Source organism: Salminus brasiliensis, chromosome 2, assembly GCF_030463535.1.
Source record: "Salminus brasiliensis chromosome 2, fSalBra1.hap2, whole genome shotgun sequence".
Taxonomy (NCBI): Eukaryota; Metazoa; Chordata; class Actinopteri; order Characiformes; family Bryconidae; genus Salminus; species Salminus brasiliensis.
Window position 1 is genome coordinate 2028948 of NC_132879.1, and position 22803 is coordinate 2051750.

At 44.3% G+C, this 22803-nt stretch overlaps 2 protein-coding genes across 4 annotated transcripts in view; one reads left to right on the forward strand and one right to left on the reverse strand.

Annotated features, from left to right (window-relative positions):
• The first annotated feature begins 16399 nt into the window (after positions 1 to 16399).
• On the forward strand, positions 16400 to 18859 carry ndufb2 (NADH:ubiquinone oxidoreductase subunit B2). The gene is made up of 4 exons (XM_072674118.1): positions 16400 to 16594; positions 17407 to 17551; positions 17923 to 18010; positions 18695 to 18859. The coding sequence occupies exons 1-3, from the start codon at positions 16509 to 16511 to the stop codon at positions 17995 to 17997; spliced, it is 306 nt and encodes a 101-aa protein (XP_072530219.1). The 5' UTR covers positions 16400 to 16508; the 3' UTR covers positions 17998 to 18010; positions 18695 to 18859.
• A 13-nt stretch (positions 18860 to 18872) lies between these two features.
• Positions 18873 to 22803, reverse strand: part of kdm7aa (lysine (K)-specific demethylase 7Aa) — a 34396-nt gene continuing 30465 nt past the window's right edge. For all 3 annotated transcript variants that reach the window (XM_072674111.1, XM_072674110.1, XM_072674112.1), the window contains one exon: positions 18873 to 22444. In XM_072674111.1, coding sequence (XP_072530212.1) covers positions 22356 to 22444 — 89 coding nt within the window. In that variant the 3' untranslated portion in view covers positions 18873 to 22355. The remainder of the gene's footprint in view (positions 22445 to 22803) is intronic.

Consider the following 22803-nt stretch of genomic DNA (forward strand, 5'->3'; position numbering starts at 1 on the left):
CATTGCTGACAGACCTCCACAGCTTGCCTAGTCCCTGTAGAGACGTACTGCCAATAGATTAGGGTAAACATGAACCTAGGTGTGGGCTAGAGGGGTGTAAAGCCAAGCACTGAGACGTGGAGTCTAGGGACGGTGTTCTCTGGATTGATGGTGGTGCTCCATCTAGTACTACTTTTGGAGGGGAGGAGTTGGAGGACGCAACTGGAAATCTAGTAGAACAGTGGTATAACTCCATAACACTGGGTGTGTGGAGTGTAACGTCTGAATAGGGGCTTAACGAAGCATCCAGGCTATTATTTGATCGGAGTCACGATGCTGGATGCACAATAGGATATTATTATATCCAATATTGGATAATTATGACAGTACTGAGTTGTTGCACACTAATTACACTACAGCTGGGGGGACGGAGGTGTGTGGCACATGCCATGGAGTGGCCCGCTGATTGACAAGAACGTCATGTCCCACAATACACAGCTACAATTTTGGTCTGATGCACTGGTTTACCCCTACTCATCCCCCGGTTTTACTAATACCCATCTAAAACCATCCACACAATCAATATATACCCATAGCATGCATGCATGCATCCATCCATCCATCCATCCATCCACACACCCCCTTTTTGGTATATACCACATATCCATATATGCATACATGTATAGTGTATATGTGAAATAAATAAATGTGTATGTTTATATTGTGTAGGTTTTATTTATGGTTATAGATGGATATGGGTATATATTGGTTGGACTAAGCATATATGGATGTGGGTATAGATATGGAGTGTATACCAATGGCTGTGTCACACACAAGAAAAGAAAATAAATGGACACAATATCTGAAGATATACACCCACACCAATTCATAAATACAGCCCTATCCATTCACATGTAAACATGCATATATACCATCTATATTCATCCATACCATACCCACCTATACCCCTCCACACACACACAATCCCATTCTAATCCATATTTGCCTCAACTCATCGATACCCCTACATAACCACCTATACCCATCCATATATACCCATCCTCACTCTAGCCAGAGCACATGGCTCAATACCACTGCTCTGTACCCATTAAAGCGGGAGGAAGTCCGAGCATCAAACAACATGCACTCTACAGATACCCCGCCTCCAAACACAGAGGGGTCTAGCTTGTCTAGCCTGCCTGAAAATAGGTGCCTGGGGGGTGCATCTGCTGTGGCCAGTGATGGAGATAGTGAGGGGGGAAGGGAACGAGGTGGAGAAAGAGGAGGGCAAGGGGTCTTTGTCAATGTTAAAAAGGGAAAGAACACAGCTGATGCTTTAGGCTGATCGCTTCAGCACCTCCACATCCTCCAGAAGATGGGGGGGGAATCTCAAATGTACGGAGGTCTGAACCACCACCACCACCATCATTCCAGAGGACACCGTTCTGCCACTGCTCCACAGCTCAATGCCAGGGGGCTTCAAAAATACCCCTCTAGCCCACACCTGGCATTAGGCAGCAGCATGGTGCCAATAGGTTCGTGTTTACCTGCTCCAGAGAGTCCTATTCTATTGGCAGTACTTCTCAACAGAGACTAAACAAGCGGTATGTGCATGTGCAAGCATGTGTACATCTGTGTCAGCAATGGCTGCAACCTAAAGTAGCTGAACGCTTCATTAAAATGGGTGTCCACAAACTTTTGGACACGGTGTGTTTGTGCTTTTTCCGCTCCAGTGAAGCAAAAATCAGGTGAATATCACTCTCTCAAGGTTAGAGAACACACTCTGAGAGAACGACAACGTCAACAGTCATACAACAGCACCCCCTACACACACACACACACACACACACACACACACACACACACACACACACACACACACACACCAGCTGTCAGGAAGGATCTAGATGACCTTTCTGCATCATTATCATCTCTATTCATTAAGCATCCGATGCTGTGTTTACTCCATTGAGCCATTCAGATGAAGCACTGCTTTCTAGGGGCTGCGCTGTGATCTTATTAGTCCATACATTAGCCATCACGACACACCTGCCACTAAAATAAAAGGCCAATAAATAATAAATAATTTTTAAAAAGCAGCGTCCATACCAAAAAAATACCCCGACCAACCAAAGCCGCCCATTAAAAGGTCTCCTATAGCATCTCCCACCGAGGCTAACGTTCCCTGCAAGTCCTGCAAGTTGTAAGGTGGGACCTCCAAGAGCATCAACGCTCCTTGGGACCCCCATGACCCAAGGTTGTGCTCCTTCCTTGGAGCACTTGTGCTAGACACTGACCACTCTGAGATCCCAGAACCCGGAAACCTGGAAACCCAGAAACCCCCCCCCCCCCCCCCACAATACACAAGACCTGCCAGGAGGTTGGTTTGGAGATGTTCCGACCCAGCCGTCTAGAAGGGGCAGTGGTGGCTCAGCGGTTAGAGCGCCGGGCTATCGATAACAGGGTTGTGGGTTCGATTCCCACAACCGACAAGGCAAGCTGCCACTGTTGGGCCCTTGACCCTTTACCCTCTCTGCTCTCCGGGTGCTGGAGTTGGCTGCCCACTGCTCTGGGTGTGTGTGTGTGTACTCACTGCCCCTAGTTCACTAGTGTGTGTGTGTGTGTGTGTGTGTGTGTGTGTGTGTGTGTGTGTGTGTGTTCACTACCACAGATGGGTTAAATGTGGAGGACACATTTCGCTGTACAGTGACCAATACATGCACCCCTACCTTTTTAGAGCATCACTCGGATTCAGGTGAGGTTTGGAACGAGGTGGTGGTTCTAATGTTATGGCTGATCAGGGTATAGACTGGCTGGGTGTTATGGGTGGTTCTCGGGTCAGACCAGAGTTCAGTAATGTGGCGGTTAAGTGAGTTTCCACGAGTGAAGGAAGGAGGGAGGGAGGGTGCTAGCATGTGCGTTCTAAGGCGGCCTCATTTCCTGTTTATTCTTTTGACAACCGTATAACTCACATGTGACTCCCCCTCACACACACACACACACACACAGACACACACACACAGAGACAGACACACAGAGACAGACACACACTTGGCTGAAGACACGCAGGTCAGTCCAGTGCATAAACAGCAATAATTTGGCTTTAACTGCATTAAAAAAGCCTGTTTTTGCTTTAAGATCGTAAAACTAAAAGAGCGAGTTGGTTCTAGATCGATTTTTATTTATTTATTTATTTATTTTAGCCGAAGCGAATGACAAAGCATGAGTGAGGGCAAACTGATTTCAGAGGCCGCAATAAATCCCCTATTGTTCCTCTCACAAAGTGCAGCACATTCATGCCTTTATGTAACTCCGCCATATGAGGATCTGCCAATAACAGCCGCAGCTCAGCACACTGAGACAAACCAAGCTACGCCGCCACAGCGGCAAGCATTTCGCCTTGACGCGCACCGGCACGAACCGAAAGCGCTGCCTAGTTCAGAGTGAAAGAGTCAGGCAGTCAGGCAGAGCGACCGGGGTTTGGTGTGAAATGCAACGTTCCAGAGAAACCTACTGAGTCACAATTACTCACAGCGGTGGCGAGCGGGACCAGACGTCTGACGAGTTCCCTGCGCCGTAAAAGCTCCCTCACAAAAAATATTACACCTAATCGCCAAGGGCGCTCTAACCGCCTGACGTCCGAGGCCCTGTTCTACCACTGCTTTGAGAAGATCCAGGGTGTAAAACGTCCAGTTTCCCATTCTACGCAGGGGAATCGTTCCTAGAGCAGACATACTCATCAACGTTAACCCGTATGAACCTCAGTAAACACGTGTAGCTTAACAAATCACGGTGACTGACGCCTGGTCCCATTCACCACCACTGTAAAGGAAACCGTGTTGAGCAGTTTCTCTTTAAAGAACCACACTTTCACACCAGACCTCTCTCTGAAGGTGTTCCTGTCAACCTTCTGAATTACGAGGGGGGATCTGAAATTTCGGTGGACTTCCCCTTTAAAGCCAGCACAGTGAATAAGTAACCAGTTAAATCTGCACCTTAAAAAGTCCCACAAAATTCTCACATGGTCGGTGCTCTGACTCGAAAAAGTGAGATAACACTAATAGTTCATGCTTGTCTTGAACACACACACACACACACACACACACACACACACACACACACACACACACACACTTAACTAAAATACACAAACTAACAGACTGAACATTGCAGTGCTTCTCAGCTGTGTTGAACGTGTGCAATAAAATACATGAACTAAACCAACAAAACTGAAACTGGGGTAAAAACGGCACGTCTTTATGCAAAATAATCACATACTGTTTGTGTTACAACCAAAATACGGGGAGCGAAGAGTTAAAAATGAACAAAAATACAAGAACTTCTGCGAACCGTGCGCATTAAATTATAAAACTATGAGGTAAAGTGTGGGAAATGTAGTGACGTGTGCCGTTTCCAGTAACCTCGGGAGTTTATCCACATTATATATACACGTATTAGATTACAGTGATTGCCACCCAGTCGACAGATTAGGCATTTACCATTAGAAACACAGAAAACTAAACCAGACGTAAACAAGTCTCAGGTCGGTCCAAATATTAAACAAAACACAAATGTAGAAAGTTAAAACCCTAAAACTAGAAATCCAAATTTTAAAAGAAGACGGGGGCAAAACACAGGACCTAAAACTACTGAAAAATTGCAAAGTATGAAAGTAGGCCCTACAATTAGTTCATTTCATTCAAATTAATCAATCAGGCAGAGGACACAGCTATGAAAAAGCATACAAATAAAACAGCTAAAAAGCAATATATCATTCAATAATATTAATAAACAAAGAGGGACCTACTAGGTCCTACTGAAGCAGGACCGAAAGATCAGTAAACTATAAGGCTGGATCTCAGTATCTTACTAAAAGCATAAAATACGACCCAAAGTCACAACAGAGTCTGAAGTAGGACCCAAAATGATTTTAAAAAGCATAAAGTACGACATTAAACTACAAATGAAGATGAAAATAGAGCCTAATTTTATATATAGGTCTAAAGTTATACACACACACACACATACATATATATATATATATATATATATATATATATATATATATATATATATATATATATATATATATATATATATAGGCTGAAGTAGGACCCAAAATGATTTTAAAAAGCATAAAGTACAACATTAAACTACAAATGAAGATGAAAATAGAGCCTAATTTTATATATAGCATAGTACATGGGTCTAAAGTTACACACACACACACACACACACACACACACACATATATATAGGCTGAAGTAGGGCCAAAAGCAATACAGGTAAAGAGTAAATAAAGCATAAAACATGATCTAATATCACAAACGATAAATAAATGAGACAGTAAAATAATCTAGAGTGTGAAGTGGGTGAAAGCCCAGTGCTTTGGCTGGAGTGTTGCCCCCCGCTGCCAGGCTGGGTAAGCCCTCCACCAGAACCAGCACCACCAGAACCCATCTAATGGGGGATAGGGGATAGGGGATAGCAGAGGCTGAGGCTGATGCTGATGCTGACCCGTGCAAAGAGCAGGGGGTGAGATGAGAGTCTGGTGTAGGTAAGGCTGCTGGTGTAAACAGTGCTGATGGGGGTCAGTGTGCTGGAGGTGGAGGTGGAGGGTGTGGGTGCAGCAGCAGAGGAGCAGCAGCAGCAGCAGCAGCTTTAATTCCGCTCCGCCATTTTCACAACACTGTCTTCAACACGCACCAGAGAGGACTGGGGGAGACCCAGCCCAGCCAGAACCGCCTAGATCACACAGTTACAGCCTGCTTTCTTTCGGTTCCGACCTGTGAAACTCTGCACACGGATTATTTGACTCTGGATTAGGATTTAAGCGCCCAAATGCTGGTTAAAACAACAACAACAAAAAAAAAAGGAAAGGACTAAAGTGAGCTACTCGTTTGGTTCTTCGGGGGACAGACAGCTAGCACAGATATCTAAGATCTCTGGCTGAAATACCAGTGTTTTCTTTAACCCATCAGATTATCCTGCAGATTAACTCGACTTTAAGTTAAAAAAAATTAACATTATTAATCTAAAACGCGTAACAGCTGAGCACTGAGCATGTAGCTAACGGCTAAAGCTAACCTGCTAGCTAAAGTTGAATGCGCAGACGAATTGGGCGCATTTTTCCGCTCAGAGCGCGAAAACCAGTTCGTTTTCTACACAAATTGCACATTAGAGCAGATCTAGAGGATGCAGGTGTGCGATATCTTACGTAAAAAGTGAGAAATGTGAGGTTTATTCTCTTTAACGGCCGATAAAAACATTGCGCAGTTGGACGCAACGCTGGGTTAACGCAGGGCTGCACGGCGAGCGGGCGAGCGAGCGAGCTAGCTGGCTAACAGCTCGCGCTACTATTTATGTTTTTATTTATTTATTTATTTATTATTAAAAACAGTTTTTTACTGTTTCTAACTCACTTATATACCTTATATGACTTCATATTATATTAATAAAATTAAACCATCATAAACCAAGCCTTAAAAAAAAATTAGATAGCTATATATATATATAAAGCCACGGCTACGGCTAATAGCGCTAGCCAGGTTTCTCATGTTCGACAAAACAAGCCCATAAACTTCACTCCGCTCTTTTGCTTCAAGCATTTAAGGTTATCATCAGCTTATATACATATTAAAAATATAAAAGTGAAGCTTATTTGGCCACCGGAATTGTTAGAAACACCGACAGCACTACATTTCCAGTGTGGACCGCTTCCCATCCCGAATACGCGGTCGAGCATTACTGGGAGAAAGACGACATCAACAAACGCAGAAAACACGAAAGCAAGAGCTCGGTGGTTGTTCACCCCTCAAAAAAACCCCAAAACCCTGTTCTGTTGACTTTATACGTTTCTAAAAACACACCATATCCTCCTCCACAGCCACACTGCTCATGTAAACATTAATAAACTGCGTCCGTAGGGGTCCGGCCACGAAATACACGCCGGTGCCGGTCAATCCAGGGGTAACACCAAAAATAACTGCGTGCAAAACGCGTTTCTTATTTCCAATAACTTCAACGAAGCGTAATAGTGCGTTAAAAAATATATATAATAAAAAACACGGCTGCTATATGCTAGTTAGCATGTGGCGGATCCAGCTCCGGGAAGTGAGAATCCACTCCAGGTTTTCTCCGGGTCCCGACCGCCTGCACGGCCGCGCTGCGTCCAGCGCGCTCCACGCAGCTGGAGCCAAATCCCGGCGCGGATTCTCACTTTCCCGGACCTGGATCCGCCAGCGCTGCTGCCTAGCTGTAAAAAAAACAAAAAAAAGGCAGGAAAAACAGGAAAACAGCCCAAAATGTTGGCAGCACGTTTCCCCAGCCGACGCAGCGAGCAAGGACACACGTTTCCAGCCTGCTTGCTTGCTCTACCCCGGTCTGTAACGGGCTTACAAGCAAGCCAGCTGGCTGCCGGCCATCCTCAGCAGCCAAAAAAACACATGAGAGGTATTTATGCCACGAAATAAGGTCGTCAGCATGATAACCTTTTGAAAGGACCCAACTTGTGCATTTTAGAGACTTTAAAAGCAGACTGCATGTGGGGCATTAAGTCACATTATCTCAAGCATCCACACACACACACACACACACACTCTCACACACACACACTAGGAGATAAAGCTGTAATGTGATGAAGGGGGTACGAGACAAGCATTCCGGCTGCAGGAGAGATATCAGAGGGTATATTTTAATAAATCACTCACCTTTAACGTCCACTATCTACCCCAAAAAAAGCCCTGAATGGAGAAACAGGGCACCAAAACAATTACTCTTCAGTCTCCACTGCGGATGTAGCACAGCAGATTTAAGGGGAGGATAAAAGCTGGTGCCGTGCTGCTGGGCTCTCTCCCGTTTCACTCCACAGCCCTCGGACCCCTGCTCGAAGCTCAGCCTGTAGTTTGGTAAAGTTTCGCTTATTTAAAACCCTCAATTTTCCTCCACTAAAACCGACTGATAAAAAATAGGGTCCCTTCAATCCCTGTGCAAAAATGGCGGCCCTGGCAGAGCTGCCCCGGCCACGCCCACCAGCGCGAAGCCACGCCCGCTCCGCCGTGCTGTCCCCGCCCGCTCAAAAGCGCAGGCCACGCCCACGCGTGCTGCGGGGTTGCAGGCGCGTAATGGCAGGGGCTCCGGGGGAGGGAGAGTTCATCCGCGGTAAATGGAGGAGCGCACGCTTTGTCTGTGGACTCCCCTTCCCTGCACCGATACGATAACAAATGAGGGTCCCGAGCTGGGTTTTTTGGTCATTTCTTGGCACTAACGCGTTTAAACGACTTAAAAATCAATGAAAAGGGTGCCATGTGTGGCAGTGATAAACAGCCATTCATAAAGCCATTCATATTTATTGATAGTAAAAGTGGCCCGGATGTGTTATTTAACCTGTTGTGCTGAATCTGACATTTTCAATTCCAATTTGGGACACTTTTACATGTGGTAATGCGACTCAATTCAGGAATTCAGGACTTACGTACGTGGGTGCCCTGTGTCTGAAGCACTGCTCTCAGTCTGTTTAGGAGCATGAACCGGTCAGACAAACGTTAGATATAGGTCATATTAAAATAGATAGCCTTTTGGTGTAGTGTGGTGTGTTTAATCCAGGCCTTAACTCCAAGTGAGCAAAGCAAAGGCCTAAATAATTGAATGAATGAATATGTATATATATATATATATGTATATATATATATATATATATGTATATATATATATATATATATGTATATATATATAACACCAACCAGCCTCCTTTCACCTTGTTCTTCAACCCCACAAGACTGACCACCACAAGGCAGGTAGGTAGTATTGGGGTGGGGGGTCATTCTCAGCACTGCAGTGACACTGACTAGTCCACCAACTGCAGTCCACCAACCAGCAGCAGATCAGAGAGCTTCTGTCTCTGACTTTGCATCTACAAGGAGGACCAGCTAGATAAGAGTGTCTAATAGAGAGTGGACAGTGAGTGGACACAGACCCAGTGTTTAAGCACTCCAGCAGCACTGCTGCGCCTGATCCACTCCAATACCACCAGCACATCACTTACACTACTAACACACACACACACTCGCCACCATCACCACCATGTCAGTCCGAGTCACTGCAGTGCTGAGAATGACCCTCCACCCAAATACGGCCTACCTGCTCTGTGGTGGTCAGTCCTGGGGGGTCCTGAGCATTGAAGAACAACGGGGTGAAAGGAGGCGGCTGGTAACAGAGGAGCAGATGGATACAGGCTGGACTTATTGACCTACACAGTGCTGCTGTACGGTCAGTGGAGTTGATAGAATGGACAGTGAGGGTAGAAACAAGGACAGTTCTAATGTTTTGGCTGATCGGTGTATTTTCTCACGGTCACACAAAAATCATGGTGAAATACAAAATGCGAGATTTAAATATGAGTGAAAAATGGAGATACAAGGTATCTGTTTTTGTGTTACACTGACAAGATTTACGTTTGAAATTATTAATTAATTAATATGAATATTAATTAATATTATAATGAGCCGCAATCATTATACATCAACCCTCACTTTAATGAAGAGGGCTTTTGACTTATTGACTGAAATTTGACTGAAAAACAGCGTCCAGATGTCGGAGATGGGTCACATTAAAATTTATGTTGTGGTGTGTGTGTGTGTGTGTGTGTGTGTGTGTGTCTCAGATGAGGGACTCAAATTGTAATCCAGGCCTCAACCCCAAGTGAGCAAAGCAAAGGCCTAAATAAATGAATGATTGAATGTATATATAGAATATATTGAATATATATATTTATATATATATATATATACGTATACCCTGTTTGTTCTTCAATGCTCAGGACCCCACAGGACTGACCCCCACAGAGCAGGTAGGTAGTACTGGGGTGGAGGGTCATTCTCGGTCACTATTGACTGAAATCTGACTGAAAAACAGTGAAAATCGACTCAGGAAGTTTTAGTTTGCATTAAATTTCATTTCTAAACAGTTAAACTGAAACGCTGCCATTACCATCAAACCAGTCGTGTGGCGGTAATGACAATTATCCCTCTTCCAGGAAAAAAACGACATCCCTAGACCTTAGATCATGGATTTCCTACCCCCACCCAACAGCCAGTATAAGACACGTTAAAAACACATAAATAATATCAACTCTTTTGGTTGTACATTATCGCTGTAACAGTATAAACTGTAATGACACTGAAAATCTCACTCCACTCCACAGTCATCAGAAATACATGATAAAATTACACATGAAAATGTCAGGCGTGCTCCTTTATCAGTCTTTGTCGCCAAAATAATGACATAAACTAGCGTAACCTGCTGCGGTTATGGTATTAATGTGGGGAATGGGTAATATATTGTTAGAAATGAGCAAAAGCTATAAAGATATGAACATAAATAATGCAGTCCATGTCTTTTTAAGTTTTTAAGGTGGTGCAATAAATATATTGTTATTATTATTATTATTCATATATAATAATATAACTAGATATATTACTATTTATTTATTTCTAACGTGATTTTCCACTTGCTGAAGAATCACCACCCATAATGTGCACAGACGTGTGCTGTGTGCATTGTACTACTGTGTAGAGTTGTGTTGCTCTATGGTGCACCATAGTCCTGGTGTACTTGTATATGGTTGAAATGGCAAATAAAGCCAAACTAATGTCAATTCTGTCTAATTCAGCTATTTTATTTCAATATTTATTGAAAAATAAATATCAAACAGGTTTGTCCTCAGTTCCGACTCATGCCCAGGACTCCCTCTTATCCTCGCCCCTCTGTCAGGGATCAGGCCTTTACGGCTTTACGAAGGGGACGCTGGATTTCAGGGTGTTTCCTCTTTTGTTCCCTCTCAGATAAAAAAAAAGAGTCGTCCTCAGGTAAGAAAGGCTACCTAAACTCCGGCCCTCTGGCTGCATATGAGCAGTGCACCATATGTACGACCCAACACAGTGGGAGGCTGCACATCTCCGTTACGTAACCCCTTACACAAGCGCAGCGTCTCACTGAGCTAAAGGTAGGTGGAGGGAACTGGCGACCACAAACATCTGGCCGTGGAGAGGAAGATAAATATTGCAATATTTCAATATTTAGATTGGGCGCCTGCTCATCGGTGTGGGTCGTCAGCACATTCGGCGAGGGGTCTGCCAGGGTGGGTGCCACTTCCCAGTGCCCTCCTGCTTCACTCACAATGCCAAGCTCTGGTTTTCAACCAAGAGGCCTCTTTCATGTTCCCAACCCACACAGAGCCTCCCTCACTCCTTCCTCCCCTCCATCTAGCAAGCCATCCATCCCTCCATCCCCCCTGCCCCCCTCCCCCACCACCACAGAGCCAAGCCAAACCGCATCCTCTTGCGCATGCGCGCTGCGCAGCAGCAGCAGCGACTACTGGCTTCCACTCGGAGGAGAGCGGACAGCCTCGACCAGTGCTGACCTTCCTAACGAGGAAAACAACAAGCAGCAGCAGCCAAAAGCATTCATGGACTTATATATATATATATTTTTTTTTTGGGGACGTTTGAGGAGGAGCATCCAGCCCGGCGATGGCGGGAGTCCGGGCTGCTGTAACCACGCCGCTGTTTATCGAGGTTCCTTTGTTTATTTCGCGCAATAAATCATTAAAGTGGCGATTGAACGTCTTTCTTCAGGAGCCACCCCGCCCCAAAGTGTGCTTTTAATAGACCGACCGGCCAAAATGGCCAAAATAATGCTCCCATTGTCCTGCTTCGCGCAGAAACGCGGGGGGTTCTGGATTACGTCACCCCGCGGTGCCCCGTATGTGGGCGTGGCCTGAGCTGCGAGGAGAGACCGGCCCGCCCGGAGAGACGCGGCGCCATTAAACACACCCACAACAACGACCGACCGAGCGACCGACCGCGCTGCTTTCGCGACGTTTCGGTGGCATAAGCGAGGCGTTTCGGGCGCGACGCATGCCTCGTGTTTGCGATCCGGCGCTTAACGTGTCGTTTAAGGCGTTTGTCGGGCAGACATGGCGCAGTAAAGGGCGCCCGGCTGCTGTAAACAGTGGCCGGTGAGGATGGGGGGCGGGGCTGGGGCCGGGGGGCGGGGCCGGGGTATGCTGGGGGTGACGTCAGACAAAGAGCGGAGCGTTCGAGGAGCTCAAAGAGCCGCTGCGCAGATCCAGTAATAAGGCCTCGTATATTTCTGTTTATGGTGGGATGAGAAAATACTGCAGAACTAGTTATGATGGGTCTGAATATACTTGGATTTACATCTAACAGCATACAGAGGCCTTTCCTTTGGATTACATGTCATTTGTATTTTTTTATTATTATAAATAATTTTTTTTTAATAATAATAATAATAAAATATATCATCACTGCCCTGCAAGAAGCGTGTAGGTGTTTCACTTTTTAACATAACATAGATAACATAAATCTAACTTCTTATTTACACTGTAAAATTTCACGATAATTCAGCCAATAGAAATGCTCCAACTGACTGAGAGTACATATCATTTCATACTGTAAAGGAAGCTGTGCATTTTTGGATGTACGAGGTTTTGGTGTTTGCATGTTTCTCAGAGACTCCGAGAGCACAGTGGACTGAAGTGTAGGGCTCAGAGGGTGTAGAATTACCTTTTCACAACAGTTGTTAAAAGTAGAGACAGTGTTTCAGGTTTGTGAAATAAACAAGAACATCTGTGTCGTTATGAAAAGGAAAAATGTTGCAGAACTAGTTCTGACGGGCCTGAAGTGAGGAAGGTTTATATAGATAGTTATAGTTCGGATTAGCTTGTAACTGTATCTATTGACCTTGTTTTTTATTACAAGTCCTTTATGATCTTTTATTTACTTGGAAAAAAAAAAAAAAAAAATGATTTATTATTATTATTATTATTATTATTTGAAAAAAATATGTAGTCTATTTTCTCTACTACGCTCTTATGAATGTTAACGGTATTAAAAAATAATACAATTTCCTTTTTCACAACAATTTGCAAGAAGTAAATATAGTTTTTAACATAACTTGTAAGCAAACATTCACTCTCTTTCACACACATATTTTTTAAAAACAATAATAAGTATTAAATTACTTTTTTTTAAATAAAAAAATATGATTGTTATACCTTGGATTATCAGTAACAGTATCCATATACGTTTTTATTATGGTTATTATGGTATTATGGTTTATTATGGTTGGTGTGGCGCATCAGATAACACCACCACCTGCCATTGAGTTACAACAACACCATGTGGGAGACCAGGGTTCGATTCCCGGTCTGGGTGACTATGCTGCACTACACCAATAAGAGTCATTGGGCAAGACTCCTAACACTAGGTTGGCCCACCTCTGTAATACCAGTAACCTTGTAAGTCGCTCTGGATAATAGCGTCTGCTAAATGCCGTAAATGTAATTATATTATGTTTTTGTTATGATATATTTAAACCTATCTGTCTATTTAAATAATTTAGTCCGTCTGGGACACTGTATCACAACAATATGAGAAGAGTAAAGCTAGTTTTTGTAGCTAGTTAACTGGACTGGGGTCTTTCGTGTAAGCACGCAGTGACGATTGCAGGCTAGAAGGAAAATTACTCATCTTTCAAAACGGTCACTGACCTTAAACACACAGGGCCTGTGTGGCTGCAGGCTTTGGGTTAAACTCAACCACAAGCAGACCTGAGTCCACCTGTTTATTCAGTTAGCCTCAGTCTTAGTTACATAATGAGAGAATCATTGATGCTTCTCTGCCCTCCGTTCAGGACCTGTACTGCTCAAGAACCAGAAAACGGGCAGAGAAAGTCCTTACGGCCTCCTCGCACCCTGGCCACAACCTCTTCCAGCAGACGCTGCTATGAACTATGTCCACTAAGACTGTCAGACACAGGCCTCAGACCATCACCTTCCTCAACAGCTGATCACCATCATCAGCTACAGGCCAGAGATACTACTGATAAACTTCTAATACTATTATTATTATTATTATTATTATTATTCTGTGAATAACACTGTAGAGCACACTGGTATAGTCTTTGTGTACTGTGTATACTACTGTTCTCTGTATATTGTGTATTGTCTGTAAATTATATGCAGAGTAGTATACTGTATATTATTAATATTAGAGAGACGAAAACAGCCGGAACTAATTCCTTGTGTGTGTGAACATACATGGCCAATAAATCGGATCCTGATTCTGATAATAAGAGGTTTACACCTGAAAATTGACTTTTACAGCTGTGAATACGGGGTGACCCCCTGCTCTGGCTGTAGTTTGACTGCAGCTAGTGCACAGGCTGTTAATGAGGGAATAGTTATTAATAAATAATAATGTGCAGGTCAGTGATTTATGCATTTAAATGACAAATTAGTTCACAAATACAGCCTTAAAATGTTCATGTACTAATGGAGCTAATGTTGGAGAGAAGTACATGCACAGCAGAGAGCTGTGCCTGAGAGAAGTCAGGACTGGGAGTTAGAAACCCTGGAAAATCTGAGTAATACCCTTCCACCACCAACTCAACGCTGTGCAGTCAACACCCACGTTTCACGCGAGATCTCGCGAGAGTCCGGCAGCAGTTTCCAGCAGAGGACTGTTTTTGGCGCTACAGCGGGGACGATGTGAAAGGATTGTCTGCGTCTGTGAAGTGTTAATAAAGTCAGGAAACGGGGCTACAGCGATTTAAAAGCAACCACGGTTTGTTTGTGGGTGGTTTTCGTATCTTTTAGGTTCGGTATAGCCAGAAATTAACGCGTAAACCGGTGTGATTCTACGTTGGTCCAGGTTAGCGAGTCAGCCCGGTGTGCTGCAGAGTTGCGCAGCCGTGCCGCTTTCAGCCCTGCAGAGTTCCGTGTTGTGCTTCTGTGCATTATATTTATATTTAAGTCTTTTCCGTCTTAAATTTAATTTAGAAAGTTTCTAGACAATTTAATAAATGTAAGCAAGCTAAACGTGACCAGGGTTAATGCATTATAGCATATATAATAAATTATAGCTACGTTCATGTTTGCATTGTGTTCATTTCGCGCAGCCATCTGGACATTTTTGTTATTTATTATGTTTTTTTATTTTTATTAATAAAAAAATAATCTAATTTCAGCTTTGCTTCGCCACTCTTTATAGAAATGTTGTTAATGTTTTCCCTCGCAGGTTAAACGGCTGAAACAAGCCGTCTAGCTAATGCAAACACCCACAGATCTTCAGATCTTCTGTACACGGCGTATTTAGTGATAATAAACCTTTTATTTGTATTTTATTGAGTTTAATAAGCGACGTGCTGCCCGACCCCTCTCCCCCCTTCACTGCTGACGGTTCCTGAGCCGCCATGTTGTCTCTGCCTCTCTGCTCTCGGCTGATTAAATGGCGCATTTGGGGGGAAACTCACTGATTCACCTCTCAGTGTTATATATTTATTTTTCACAGCCCTGGACCACCTGTACCCTCAAACTGGAGTTTTAACGACTATTAGGCACTGGCTGGCTGGTCTGTCCTAAAAACAGGCTCACAGCTGCTGCCAGACCTCGAGCAGCTAGGCGGCCTCTGGCCTCAGTGAGGACTGAGCAGAAATATTACACAGCTGTTTAAAACATTCCCTTTATATATTTAATATATATTAGATATATTTTAAAATTAAAATGTGGAGATTATTGATCTTCCAAACAAAAAAAACAAAAAAAAAACAAAAAAAAAAATGAACGACGCGAACAATAAATCAGTAAAAATTAGAAATATAATTTTTTATGTAAAAATATATAGAAATTATGATTGTTAATCCGGATAAATTTTATTAAAAATATATTAAATCAGCAGTATTAATTAATTAATTAATGTACGGTCTTCGTCGCCCTCAGGTTGCACCACACTCACAGCCAATCACAGCTTTCGCAGCTTCGCTCCCCTTGTTAATTATTATTATTATTATTATTATTATTATTATGTTTTTTAAGCGTGGTAAATTAAATATGAATATTTATTTATAATAATGTATGTATACAATCTCCTACACAGACAGATAGCGAGCTAGCCAGCCAGTAGCAGTTACACGATACAGCACAGTAATACGATGCAAAATAAGGAATAATAGAGATTAATAATAAAGAGTTAATAATGTTCAAGAGGTATCAGCAGATAAATGGCAATACTGAATAAAACACGCGGATTTATTGGTATTTATTTAAGTGCACAGTTCATAAAGTGTTAAAAGTGTTTTCCTGGGCATGGTATCAATCCTTAGACTGTCTCAGAGTTCCTTCCATCTTTTAAAAACATCCCATAATAACATTATTCATATTATTATCATTATTATTATTAATATTATTATTATTAATATTATTATTATTACTGTTACTTCAGCGCTAAACCGCACCGCGCGTCTTTGGCGGCCTCTAGTGGTCGTTATGAGCACGTCACGTCGGCGGCGATTCTGTTTGGGCCAATCACAGCGGCCGTTCCTGCCCCGCTGTTGGTCTTCTTGTCCAATTAGGGAGCGCGTTGCTGGTGGGCCGCTATAAAGGCTGCTATCGGAAGGTGACATTAGCTGAACTCGGACGGATTGGGTTGTTTTAGGAGAGCCGGGGTGAAATGCAGTCGATCGGGAGGACGGTGGGAGTCCTCCGGGCTGGAGCTCATGTCCTCAGGCGGGGGGCTCAGCAGGTGCCGGTCAGGAAGTAAGTGACCGTGACCGCCTGGGTGGCTAGGCTAGTGCTAGCTAGCTGCCTTACTGGGTAATGGGGGAAAGCCTGGGGCTGAGGACAGGGGACAGGGACAGGGACAGGGACAGGACAGAGTAGGGTGGGGTAGAGTAGAGTGGGACAGGATGGGACAGGACGGGACAGAGGTGGGTGAAATGTCCCCCCTTACCCCTTTATTTGCTGGTCTAATTAAAGGGAAAGTTCACTGACTTTCAAAATTCTCCTCCATAATTCAGCTAATTCAGTTAAACCCTTTCAGTCTTTAAATTAGTGTCAAATTCTGCTTCTTTAAGAAGATATTCCCCAACTCAGATTCCTTTACAATGCAGGTGAATGGAACCAGGTGTCGGTCGCCATGACTACAACACAGATGTAGCCTGTATTTGGTTTCCTAGCCAACCCCCCAGTGAAGCTGCACCAGTCTATTGAGTTTTAGATGAAATGATAATAATGATGATGATGATGATGAAGGTAAAATAGTTAATCTCCACTGATCCAGTTCTCTTTAGGGACTACTTTCTGTAGCCGCACTACACCCTAAAGGCAGCATGTATCCCTCCACCATTTTAATGATCTGGTTCTAAAAGCAGGTTCTAGAGCCGAGCTCTTCTCAGAACTCTGGTAGAACAGTGTCTCAGGCATCAGGCAGCGTCTTCATCACCATTAGGTGAAGAACTTTCTGTGAGGAGCTTTTATTATTTACATGCAAGTGAAGCTTGTCTAGTTATGATTGGTAGGTGAATCACCCTGGACCTTTTCCTCGTTTCCTCGTTTCCTCGTTTCTTCAGGATGGCAGACGATCTGCACCAAAAGGCCTTGTACAGACATCCTCCGCCGGTGACCAGATTTCAGCGCGTCTGGGGCGAGCTGCTGAGCAGCAGCATGTGGTTCTGGATCCTGTGGAACTTTTGGCACACTCCAGATGCCGTACTGGTGAGTTTGGGTTTTTGAAATTGTATAAATAAATGGACCCTCCCTGTCGGTGTGTCCACAAACATTTGGACACACTCTTCTAATGAATGCGTTCAGCTGTTTTGAGCTGACACCCCTGCAGCTTGTCTAGTCCCTGTAGAGAAAAGGACTGGAGTACTCGAACCAGATGGGCTGGTTCCCTACTGGCACCCTGCTGCCTAATGCCAGGCGTGGGGGCTGGAGGGCTGCTCCAACAAGGGCAGGATAAAGTGTGTGTGTGTGTGTGTGTGTGTGTGTGTGCAGAAATGCTGGGAAGGAGGGGTGAAGGTGTGTTCCTGAGGTGCAGGGAGGAGGTTAAGTTCACTGATTAACCTGGTTTTTCGTTTCCTCAGGGTCATTTTCCCTGGCCAGACATTGAGGCATGGACCGATGAGGAGTTGGGAGTCCCTCCTGATGATGAGGAGTAAAGTCCTCCACACTGTGAGTATCGAGGCTTCGATTGGGTTGAGTGTAGAGCTGGACAACATGAGGATGACCTATCGTATTGTGGTTGATTTCATTATGGTGATGACCATAAGCTTCTCTAAGCATATGGAGGAGGCTGTTGGTGCTTAATGCGCACGGATCAGCTGCAGGTTTCATTACTAACCATGTAATTAGACTGGGTTAATTATCTCTAAATATCGTGCTGTAGTATCCTTAGTGTGGTGTATAAGAAGTGGGGCATGGATATTGAGGTGAGGTGACTGACCTGGTCAGTGACAGGTGAGCAGGAAAACCCAGCTCTCCAGGACTGGCATTGCCCACCCCTGCCCAAGACATTAGGAGGGTAATCCCTAACACGCGTCTTTTCCAGTACATGCAAAGCCAGCCACTCCAGCTGCCGAAGGTGGCAAAGAGTCACGGCTTGAGATTCGAAGAGGGAAGCACGTTAGCCCGCTGACTGCAAAAGGCTTCATCTTCAGTGACCAAAAGCGGCGTAATTTTGTGGACTGGAGGCCAAGCGGACGAAAACCTCCATTTATTTAAAGTAATACAATAAATAATCGAAATAAATGACCACTGTGGACCCTCCAGAAGAGAGGGACTGATCTACACATGTGACCCTCTGAGCAAACCTGTCTTGATGCTGCTGTTGAACATCTGTCCCTTTTCTTTCTGCAGGTACTCGATCTGGCAAATTCTGACCACAGCCCCCACCCCGAACCCTCTCCACCTCCGGACTGCAGAGAGCCGCGGCAGCGCACGTCTGCTAAGCGTTTGAATAAAGTTCTGCTGCGTTACCTGTACATATGTTGATCACGATGCTGACTAAACAGACTGAACACACCTGGAGTGAGGCTTTGTTTTTCAAACAGCTTTATTAATTAATTCATTTATTTATTAATTAATTTGTCACTGAACATCAGGTGAAAAGGGGTGCAAAAGAACATGACCTACAAAACTTTCATTATTCTTCTTCTTTAAATTTTTTTTTTTTAACCTCAACATGTATTTACACTGCACTCTCCCTGCACGGGGTAGACGGAGAGTCCCGAGGGGGTGACTGACCAGAGTTACTGATTAGAAACAGAACAGGGGGTTGAGCACAGTGAGAGGGAGAGAGACACCCACAGATGGAGTCAAAAAAGGAAGAATCATAATACTGTACAAAATATTCTACAAGGCTTTTGAACACTCTTTAAAGCCAGTTAAACCCCCCTTAACATAATTCTGACATTTATGGGTTGATTATTTCCAAATATAAACAAAATCTGGTATTAATTAATATCAGGAGGTTTTATGGGAAATTTGCAACATTATTCCTTAAAAGATCCAATTAAATAGATTCCCAATCCTACAGCTCGAGCAATTTCAGTGCCAATCCACTACCGCAGTTCCGCTCCTGGAGGGCCAGATTCCTGCTCAAGCACACCTGACTCAACCCACCTGTTAATTGCTGGAGGTAGCAGATCTGCCAGAGCAGCGAAATCAGTACCCTGTGCTGGACCAGGGACCAGGGACCCAGCCTCTGGCTCGTATTGCCCACCCCTGATTTAGTCTAAGAGTAGGTTCAGTCCATGTCCAGAGATCTTCTATTTTTAAGCCTATAGAATATATGCAAATGAGCTCTGCTTTGAATGGCTGCCCTGTTTTATGCCTCAGTATACCTTCAACATTAATGGGCAGGGCTACACTGCTGTATTTTGTGACATCATAGCTCTTGTCATGGCATCTCTGGTCAGTTGGACTGGAATCAGATCTGTGTGGGACAGAATATGCAAATCTGCTCACAGCACGGCGATTACTACTGGTGTATCGGCTGGACTGGGCGGAGTCCTGGAGAGACGGCTGTGTTTACACTTGCATATTTACGAGGCTGGGCCTGGTCCTGACCCAAATCCTGATCCTCAGGATGCCTGTCTGACCATGTAACAGGGCCTTAGACTAGGTCAGGGGCCCAGTTTCCCAAAAGCTTTTTTTTATTTACTAGCAGAGAGAGAGAGAGTGTTTAATGTGATGCTCGCTCTACCATTCAACAATGACCTTGATGCAAAGAGGCTTTCGGGAAGCCCCCTGTTTAAACCCCAGCTTAGCTTGGTTCTGAGGACCACCGCAGTTCACACGGACAGGAGACACACCCGATGGTTAAGTAGTTGTGTGAGAGAATGATGCTGGTGACTAAATTAAAGATGGTACGCCGCTTGTTCCCTGAGAAACGCACTCGAACCCAATCCCTCCAAAACACACTCGAACCCGAGCAGGAGGAGAAGGCCTTCAGCTTCACCTGCATCCAGACCGCTCTGGGTTTGTTTGGGCTGTTCTCGATGAAGAGCAAATCGCAGAGCAGGCACTGTGAGGACGGTCCAAATGAAAATATCGTGCCCGTTTAGAAGAACCAGGTCAGGTAGCTCAAATTCCTTTTTTTCATCGCTTGTTTTGAAGAAGAAAATAATAATAATAATAATAATAATAATAATAATAATTAAAAAGTCCCCTCTCTTATTCCAACTTTCACATATTTACATAAACAAAAAACAAGCAAAGAGGGGGAAATGAACAGCGACCCTTCTAGGAGGAAGCCCAGAATGTAATAAATCATTTTTTTCATCTCTTAGAAATTAATAAGTTAACAGCCAACAAATAAGAAAACACAGAAAAACACATTTACACCGAAAACACTTGGAAAGAAAAAAAAGAACACAAATTAGGCAGGAAATGACGTCATTTCTCCCTGAGCTTTGATGCTCTCACTAAATGACTCTCACTTAAGTCCTGACAGTCTACAACACAGCAGAATACAGGCAGCACTGCCCACTGCAGTTCACCTGTCTGCCCACAGGGTGATAATTCAGCAGATAACACCAGTGCTACATTAAAGGGCGATTCCAGAGCTTTTACAACTTCTTTCGTTTGGTTAGCACGGCCACACGTGGGGTGGGGGGTGGGGGGTGGGTTTGGAGCGAGGACAGCTGAATTACAGTGGTGGAGAATGGAAATGGACGTGATTATAGCTAATCACAATTAAAACAGAGGAAGGATACACCCTGGTGCCGGGCATTCTGCAGCAGAAAGTAAAGTCCCTAAAGAAAGTGTGTATTTCTTTTTTATTTCTGCCTCTTTTTAACCTCAGAAGACGTGTAGGTTCACTCGTGGGTTTGGATTGTTAATAAAATGCCAATTTATTTGTGCTGTAGTCACGGCGACTGACGCCCGGTTCCATTAACCTCCACGGTAAAGTGTCTCTAAAATGCACCACAGTCTACAATTTCACACCAAACCTCCACTCTGAACGAGTTCATCTCCAACACAGTTATGCAGGAAATTTTGAAACCTCAGTGGACTTCCCCTTTAAGATCGGGCTTTATGGCTAGCTACCTACTTAACACAGTGTAGGGTCAGAGCAGGACTAGCTCTGTGGGCGTGCTGCCTACGAACATATCAAAACAACCCACAGGTCTGTCAACAGATCTGTCAGTCAGTCAATCAATCAACCAATCAAATCAATCAATCAATCAATCAACACTGTACAATTATTGCTCCAAGGGTTTGAGGGGATAGTGTAGAGCTTACAAAACGTTCAGCACCTTTTAGAAACCTCAGGGCCGGGCAGAGATCAGAGAACTCCCTGCTGAGGAGAGTCCGAAATGCCGGCCCTCAGTCTTTTAACCTCATCATTCACAGCCACAAATGACAGCTAAAGAAGACAAAGGTAGTCAGCAATGAAGAGAGAGAGAGAGGGAGAGAGGAGAAGAGGAAAAGCCCACAACCAGGCTGTGGAAAAAATACAAAAACGGCCCGAAAGCACCATTTTCACGTATGCTACACAACTTCATGGAGGTAGGAGAGGGAGGAGAACGCGCTCTGGCCAAGCTGAACGGTGGCAAATCTACAAATTTCAGTATAAAAGGAGGTTTAGATCTGGAGGATTGGCGGAATTGGAAAACACAGCTTTGGCCATACCACTGCCCATAAGCCTGCGGGTCTGACCAGAGTACAGCAGCCTACAGCGTCCGAAACACCGCAGCCTCTGTGCTTTGGAGACCCGTTCAGAAACTTTAGGCTATTTTTATTTATTTATTTATTTATTTTTTCCCTATCTCAAAATGCTTGAGTAAAATTTCCCTGCACTGGTTTGTTTCTGAGGAAGTCTTCCATGAAATCCATTGGCTCCATATGAGCTGTGAAGCAGCATGCTAGTGCCATTCAAACATACCTTGTCGCCTAAACATGCACAGTAAGAGTGCTGCATGTGTGTGTTTATGCATTAGGTAGCCAGAAAAAGTGGTGTGTGTGTGTGTGTGTGAGTGTGTGTGAGAGTGTGTGCGCTCTGGTCCAGGACATGCTACACAAGCAGGCTCGTCTGTCTGCTCATCTTCAGGAGCTTCCCCAGCCGCTGCTTGGCCGTCGCCATGCCCTTCTTGGGACGCTTTCCTGCAAAAACACCACAGAAGCACACGGGAGAGTGAATAAAGGCTTTCTGTAATAAATAAACGAACTGTGAAGCTCAAACACTGCTGTTCCTCCTTCAGAAGATCCTCCAGTAGAGCTGGAAAACAGGCCGATTCCAAAACCCCCAAAACTGTTACATCACAGTCTCGACTTGATATATTCACACCCCTCAAATTTACAGAGAAGCCCCAGCTTAAAGCTGGAGATGATGATGGTGTTGTTGATACTGGAGAGCAGCTCATCACCCAGAGACTCTGCTAGTTATGGGAATGCTGGTTGCTACGGAAACTGGGCCACGACCTCAGCTTTTCCTGGGCTAACGTCCGCAGAAGAGCTAGCTT